General features: G+C 32.9%; 1 protein-coding gene across 1 annotated transcript; it reads left to right on the top strand.

Annotated features, from left to right (window-relative positions):
- The first annotated feature begins 1,011 nt into the window (after positions 1-1,011).
- Positions 1,012-7,035, top strand: LOC110993702 (phospholipid phosphatase 5). The gene is made up of 6 exons (XM_022260052.2): positions 1,012-1,223; positions 1,992-2,178; positions 2,666-2,735; positions 3,851-3,979; positions 5,006-5,173; positions 5,830-7,035. Exons 1-6 carry the CDS (start codon positions 1,147-1,149, stop codon positions 6,036-6,038), a joined length of 840 nt encoding a protein of 279 aa, XP_022115744.1. The 5' UTR covers positions 1,012-1,146; the 3' UTR covers positions 6,039-7,035.
- Positions 7,036-8,799: the final 1,764 nt, after the last annotated feature.

Genomic DNA, 8,799 nt, shown 5'->3' on the forward strand with positions numbered 1-8,799 from the left:
AATTCTTGTCAGAAGATCTTTAAGTTCTTTCGGTAATCTATTGTAAATTTTAATTGCCATACAGAAGGCGTTTTTCCGAAATAATTCTAAATTTATTTTTGGCACAGCCAATTTCTCCCCATGTCTACTACTTACTACATTCGATTTAAAAAGATGTATATTTCTGTGTACGAACAGGGACATTTCTAATATATAAATACATGGAAGAGATAACACTTTGAGTATCTTAAATAGAGGCACGCAACTATCAATGCAATTTGCTCCACAAATTGCTCTAATACATTTTTTTTGGGCCTTAAATACCCTATTCACTTCGACTGAATTTCCCCAAATTATAATTCCATATCTAATTATAGATGCAATATATGCATGATAAGCAGCTAATACCGCAGCATGGTTAACAGTTTCCCTTAGTCGTTTTAACACAAAGACAAAACGGTCTATTTTGTTCTGTAATTTTCCAATATGTGATTTCCAATTACAAAATTTATCTATCGTTATACCTAAAAATACACACTCGTTCATTATGTCCAGTTTATATATTTATATTATATTGTTTTTGGCGGCAATTTTCTATTTCCTCGTGAAAAGAGAACTATATCAAAGAGCACTTAATACACACAATTTTAGTTTATAAGTGTCATTTTAATTACAATTATCATTGTGTTTTTTGTGTGCTACTTAAGCAATAAAGTGAATATTATGAACATTAAGATTTTTGATCTTTGGCTTGGGCCCGATTATTGTCAAGTATTTTTCTATGGGCTGACATTCGCTTATGCTTCGTCGGTGAACTTTAATATACATTGTCGCTTGTCGTAAACTTTCTCTACTTAAATATCATCTGGTTGTAACATTACATGGACATTTAATTTGCTACTTTTATATTTAAGTTATAATATTTTCAGAATACATAGTTATATTGTTTCTTTTTATGTATAAATTTGCATAGCATTAATTGAATATTTCACTTGTCAGTTGACATTTGTTAATTGTCAATTGATGTCAACATAAACGTCATCAATTCCATTGAGTTCAAAATCGACCGAAATCAAGTCAAGCAAATAAATAGCAAGTACAACATGTTTAGTATCAAAATTAAATATTAAATACGATATTTACCGGGTTCTGAATCACACAAGTAAAATGCCGCTCATCCGTTCCGCCAGTGTTAACTTGCTAGTGGAAATAGTTCTCCGAATAGGTTTTTTGTCAGCTTTTTGGTAAGCCACGTATTTATTGTTTATCAATTAGTTTTGAAATGAATCGTATTTATGTTGCTTAGTTTTTATTATGCAGTGTTCCGTCAGTAATAATTTTTTCAATAGAATTCAAATGAAGAAACTAGATATTACTGTTCGATATTGTAGATATTATAAATTTAAAATAATAAAGTATTATTTATATCTCGTCTATAATAATACTTATTTTATTGTTGTTTCTTATACAAACTAATCCCACATATCTGGCATGCCGGCCGAGCGATGGTGTTTTTTTACTAAGAAATTTAGTTTTATTTAGTTACTTTATCAAGTCAAGAGTGATAAATCAAATCATAGTACAATACCTTATGGGTTGTTGTGTGTTATTTAAATAAATAACAACACTATTATAGTCAAGTTTGTATTCATATGATTGATTGTGTATTTAATATTACACCGTATTTATTGTATCAAATATGCAGCAAGTTGACGGGTAAACTTACTAACTGTCTAGTTGCTGTCAATCTTTCTCACTGGTTATTTACAAACTGTTGTAGAAATATAACATTAATTTGAATGTCTGATACAGTTAACAACATAAATATATGTACCATATTCTAGTTGATTTTAGCCAATAATACCAAATATTTTCACATAAAATATAATACTAAATTTTATTAATCCTGTTGCACTACGAACCCTTTATACTCCTTAGAAAGAGAGAAAAGAAACTGGAATATCTTCATGCTAATCGATGTGGCAAATAACCAATAATATGCTGTATTACAGTTACATGGAGTCAATGTCGCCATTCACTAGGGTAATTCAGCCATCAGAACTCCATGACAGCTGTAAGTTCCCTCGTCACGACTCCTATGTTCCCACAAGCACTCTGTGGAGTATTGTATTATCCGTGCCATGCATACTTTCATTATTGGCTTGGGCCTTTTGCAGTGACTGTAACGATGCCTTAGAGGTAAGTCTCTCAGAAATTAAAAGGTGTTAGTATCTTTCAGGGTATTTAAATTATCTTAGGATGCTGATAGCATTCTGTGACTATAATCAATTTTCGTTTATATTGGCTAAAGAATTTTTATGACTCCTGTAAAAGTGACAATAGGTCACCTATCAGAGCAGTGATGGCCTAGTGGCTTCAACATGCGACTCTCATCTCTGAGGTGACAGGTTTGAACCCTGGCTGTGCACCTATGGAATTTCAATGTGCGCAATTAATATTCAAACGAAGGAAAACATTGTCAAAATGAGTTGCCTTAGACCCAAACTGTCGACAGCGTGTGTCAGGCACAGGTGGCTGATCACCATCTTGCCTTTTTTGACAAATAAAGAAACCTTTATTTTTATGATTGTTTAGATATTTAATGCGCATCAGTATTCTTAATGTAAGTAGTTCATACAAATATTAATTTATTTGTAATGTATACTCATAATGGTTAATATTTCAGTTTCTTCTGGCATGGTCACTGTCCCTGGGCATCACAGGCGTTCTGACAGACACGGTTAAGCTTATTGTAGGTTAGTTTCTGTGACCCATTATCTTCATGTGTTGTCACTTAGATTACTGAAAGAAATTTTATTGGAATACTTAAAAGATTATAATATTCTGTAGTAAATTGTTTTAGTAAGTTTAGCAATGTCCTGCGTTTCACACGCGTTAAATCAAATCAAATCAAAATTTATTTATTCAATTTAGATGCGACTTAAGGCATGCTTATGAATGTCAAAAACGTTTACAAAATTCAGCCCAAGTCGTCCTCAATAAAGGTAATATCCAGCCCAAAAAACTTTTCAATTAAACAAAACGAGGCAAGCTCTCGAAATTATTCGCGTTTTAACAAACTTTTTCATTTATTGCTTTGCTTTTTTTAATTGTGATGATGAAGTCAAAATCAAATTATTTATTTCAATTGGGCCTACTTAAAAGTCTTACAAGTATAAAAAAAAGAGTGTTTTGTATACGCGTTAAAAGTTATACTTCTTTGACGTATGGAAAAAAATAACTAATATGCAGTAGTGATTAACGATAAATATTAAAATTTAAAAAAAAGATTGTATTTAAATAAATAAATAATTAGTAAATACTATCACCGTCGTATATGAAATTGATTTAAAAACATGAAATAATATTTATTTATTCACACTGTTTAATTGTACCCTTACGAAACACGTGTTCTAAATATAAAAATACTAGAATATACAGCTTGAACATAGTTATCGATTTCCATGCCACCTTAGACCTAACTTTACGATGTCGAATTTAGGTGTTGGTGTGCGCGCGCATCGTAAAAGTTCACTCTCATCATTTTTCTCCATCGCGCCAAAAGAAGTATAATTTCAAAAATATTAAAAATTCTAGTTGGTGGTTTGGTAGTTTCGTTTGATTTGCTTCAATTCAAACAATTTGTATGACACAAAATTTAGGGATTAAAAAGAGTGGCGCAGAGTTTCTTGCCAGTTTCACTCTAGGCGACTTGCGAACTAGTAGTAAATTTAGATTTAAATTAATTTCTTTTCTAACGTTCATATGTGTACTTGTTTACCTATATAAGTTAATTTGGATCAGAATATACTATCATACTCTTTTGAAATAGCTTTTACCATATACAATATAGAATAGGAATACTCTTTAGGTCGACCACGCCCGGATTTCTTCTACCGATGCTACCCCGATGGATTGGAATCTCCAAATCTTCAATGTACTGGAGATCCCGCTGACATTATGGAAGGAAGGAAGTCATTTCCCAGCGGTCACAGCAGTTGTAAGTACACCTGTCCAAAATCCACGTGATCTATTTTCCTATATTTATTACGATTACACCTGGTTAATTCTGCAATTAAAACAATATACATCTTAAAAAAAGCTTGTAAATCAGATAGAGTAAAAAAAAAAAGGTCTACCCTCAAACAATGATAATTTTCATCACTCGCGTGACCTCATACACACGAATCCAAAATAGGTACAATAATAATAATTTATTCCAATTAAGTAACTCAGATCCATTATACTATTGTCAACACATTTTAAAAATGAGTCGTCGGGCTATAAAACTCATTGACAGAGATATATGAATGTTTATGTTATCGTGCGCAGGTAGTTGCGATGAGTAAGGGTTATTGTTTTTCTATAAGGAAAACTATTGTTAGATTTTAAGATTAACTTAATGAAATTCCAAACATATTCTTAAGAATCTTGCTACAAGTGCACATGTGCAATAGTTACTCATTTGGCTCGTTCGGTTGTTTACGAATTGTTATGAATTATTGTAAATAGGGTATTTAAACCTCAAAAGAAATGTATTAGAGCAAACTGTCTGGATAGTTGCGTTTATTGAAGAAGCTGAAAATGTTATCTCTTCCCTGTATGTATATTTTAGAAATGTCCTCATTCGTGAACAGAGATATACATATTTTTAAGTCGAAGTAAGAAGTAGTCTGAATCTGGAACTATTTAGGAAAAACAACTTTTCTATGACAATAAGGGATTACAACAATTTTTCAAAATAGTTAAAAGATCTTCCGAATAGAGTCTATAAAAATCCACTTGGTGTATTACTTTTGGAAAAAAATTATTATTCAATAAATAATTTAAGCCTAAGACACTGTTGATGTAAATTTAATAATGTGTGATATGACAAGAATTATTAATTATTACCAAATCATATGACTAATAATGTAAAAAAATTTAGTTACAAATTTGCCCGCCGCTGTGTGGCAGAATATAAGAACTAACGATTGTACGACCTAACACATTTTTGTACCATATTCTTGCAACTTTTTTTTTTCAGTATCATTCTGCTCTTTGGGTATAGCGTCTTTATGGCTCTGTGGCCGTTTGGGAGTGTTGTCCCGTGGCAGAGGGTCGGGGGTTCGAGTCTCAGTCACTTTAGCTCCTTTGGTACTCGCATCTTGCATCGCGTTATCACGGACATGCGATTATCATCATCATTGGCAAGGTAGGGATGACAGCTACTATATACCATTATATGTTAATAATACATACATTCAAGTGTTACCTAACGAATTTTGGGGGTTGGTGGGGAGTTAAACGTTACAATGCGGGTTGGGGATTGTATTAAGCGTTATTGTAAATATTATTTATGACTTTCCGATATTTTAAACCACATAAATAAATGGCAACTTTTAGGTTTAAGAGTCACACTGTGGCACGTTAAATGGGGGGGGGGGGGTGTGTGTGTCAAAAATTGCGTAACGCACATGGACGCTCATTCCAGTGATCAGCCATCGGTGACACGATGTTTTAAAAACTGACATCTCATAGTTGGGCATTTAAAAAATGTCAAGTATAGAAGTTAATCATTCGTTTGGTGAAAGGTAAAAGGTCAAGAACAGCTTGGCACAATATCCTTACCTTACCTTAAGTGAGTGTGACTCTCTTCTTTGAAATCTTAGAACCCTAGCTATGCACCAATGGACTTTCTTCATTTAACATTCGCTCGAACGGTGAAGAATAATATCGTAAGGAAAACTTGCCTTGTGTCAGGCACAGAAAGCTGATCACCTACTTACCAGTTAGATTGTAGAGAAACAGATACAGAAATCTGAGGCCCGGGCCTAAAAAGTGCCACTGATTGATTTATTTAAATTTTAGATGTCTTGGTCGGATCGATACTTGGTCTGTCAGTATCGACATTTTGTTATCGCCAATACTACAACCCTCTCAGTTCGGACAACGCGGGCGTTCCATACATTGTTTCGACGTCACATGTCAAATATTTTAACGGAAAACCGGACATAAGTCCGGTGAAAGAAAAGGAGGAAACCTCGCCGTTGCTGAAGAAAGAAGATAAATGGATTTAATTTTGAGGGTACACGGTATAATGCGATTCAAATAATAATAGGTGGGTTGTGGAGTTTGTCGGGTAAATACTTTATTGATATAGTAAGATACAGCTGAGGTAGTGGAGAAATCCCTAAAAATAAATTTATATGCTAGCGATTTATTTATTTTTTTGTTTGTACATTGTTCTTAAAATTGAGGAACTGGGTGGGTGTCACCCCAAAAAAGGTGACAAACGGTGTGCAAACTTCGCTAACAGCCTAGCCTTTTAACTAGCGGCCTTAAACATATTCAGCTATAGCGTTTGTTACAACATTTAAAAAACTGGCTCATGGTTAGGCCCTTCGTAAGATAGAGTGATCATGTGGCAAAAATAAAAGATAATAAAAGAATTATCTTTTATTTCTTTAATTTTAAAAGTAAAATTAAATTGTCTGAGTCAAATTCACATTATTATTGTCACTACACTCTTCCTTACTTATCTCTTACTTGTTGTTTTTCATTAAACTTTGGAAAACAGAATCAAATTTGTGGTTTGCCGACGCCATATTGACAGTTGGTAGTTTCGTTTCGTGGCGTTTAGTGGCAGAAAGTGAAACTAAATTAAAATTAACAGTTAACAGGCTAGTCAAGTAATGAAACTCCATCGATCCATGTCATTTGCCTAGCTGTTTTATCAACTGACTGAACATCATTTAGGGTGCTAGCTAAACGGCGTTGTTTAGTTAGGCTGTAGAACAGCTGATCAAGCTTTCGGGTATACAGTGATGAAAGAACCACTTTCAGCCTGCTAACATCCACTCTTGGAAATAGAGTCTCCGCTAAATTCCCAGTACCATCCATGGCCATCCGTTCTTCTTTTGCTTGTTAGTAACTTTAGTTCTTCTATGAATCTCTTCTGTACCCTAGAGGTACATATTTCAGTAGAAACAAAAGTTGCTACTAGATATCAGTATAATTGCAATAAAAGTTTGAAGTACCTACTTAGCCAATATCTATAGTCAAATTCAAAATCATTTATTCATAAAGGTAACACAATATTCACTTATAAACGTCAAAAAAGAAATATATATGAAACGATACATTTATTGCGAGTTCGCAAGTCAAGGGCGTAGAGCGGGTGAGAAGAACTGGCAAGAAACTCTCCGCCACTTCTTAATCGCCAAGTTTTGTGTCATACAAATTGTTTGAATTGGAAGACATCAATCCCAAGGATTAGGATTATTTAAATAATCGTTTAATATACTAAAATACTTAATATTTTTTCATAATAACTAAATTACACATAAAACCAGTCTATTCACTTTAGCCAAAATTGATATATGTCAAATGTCATCTATTAAATTGGCCCAATAGTTAATTAGATCGTTTTATTTGAATCGCATTATAATCTGTAATAACAACTTGGTTCGCGCCATTTCTTTTACGTCAAATAATAAATATTATAAAGTTTGTTGTTTTGTGAGTGGGATATGTGATAATTTATTTTTAGATTTATATTTTAAACCGACTTCATTCTTTTGGCTTAAATTACGTAGGAGAACGATTTTAATATGAAAACTAAAAAACATATCGCTTGCCCCGGGGAATCGTACAAACAAAACCAATTTTTTTCAGGAAATATAAAATAAGTTATCCTCCATCTGTCGATAGAAGCTATCCATGTCACCGACCTAACATGGATAGTCGATGTGTGGATGAAAATGACAGTACAGCTGTGCCCATATCCTATCTTAAAATTTTAACTTACACCAGTTTAAAAAAAATTAAAAAGCTATCTGATATACCTATTTTAAACATAGACATATTTATATATATTTTAATAATATTTGTACGGTTTTATTTTATTTATATTGATTTCAAATGAGAGTAAAGAGCGAAGAGATTGCATTCCATCCGTCGCCAAAAATGGATTGTCTTCATAGGGTTTGCCGTTTGACCGATCGATTGTCTCGGATTGTTTTCAATCTGAGATTGTGGATTAATTATTAGGTTCGGGCGTAAATTAACAATGATCCCGATAGTAATTTTCATTCCTCATAGGTACGTGTACTTATATAGATGTCAAATGTTTTAAACCTTTTATTAAATTTAAGATAAAAAGCATTTAAATATAAAATTAAATTTGCTCTAAGGTATAAAAGCCAAAAATGGGCTGTGTTAAGATATCATTATTAAATGGCAGTTTCTGGGGATCCCACCACCCTGATCGTATATTGTTTTTCACTATCGCCATTAATTGCGTATGGAAAAAGCGACTTCTGTCCCTACGCATGTACACACTAATTACTCCTACGTACAAATACGAGACTTGGCTCTGAACAGTGTATCCCGGTATGAAGTACATTATTGTAAAGTTTTAACTTAAATTCTATTCCGCATTTTTATGCATGTTACCAGGTTAAGTAGCAAATTTTTTTGTAATTTATAATAAATGTTTATAATTATTAATTGGCCTTTTATTTAAAATGACTGAACCATTTATTTATACTCTCGCGGTCATGCGTTTGAACCCTGACAGTGCACCAATGGTTTGTTCTGTGCAAAATGTATTATATATGTATCAATTTACTGGCTTAATAAAAAAATATTGAACGTAAATTTACTTAAGAGTATTGGCGTCGTGACTTTAGTGTGCGACATTTATTCCTGAGGACGTAGGTTCGATCCCCAGCAGTGGGAATGACCCAATGGACTTATTACTTGCGCATTTTTTTTTTACAAAAAAAACTTTACTTAACTTTTAAAACTAGCAAACCGAGTTACCTTCTTCTTACGTAG

Source organism: Pieris rapae, chromosome 24, assembly GCF_905147795.1.
Source record: "Pieris rapae chromosome 24, ilPieRapa1.1, whole genome shotgun sequence".
NCBI lineage: Eukaryota > Metazoa > Arthropoda > Insecta > Lepidoptera > Pieridae > Pieris > Pieris rapae.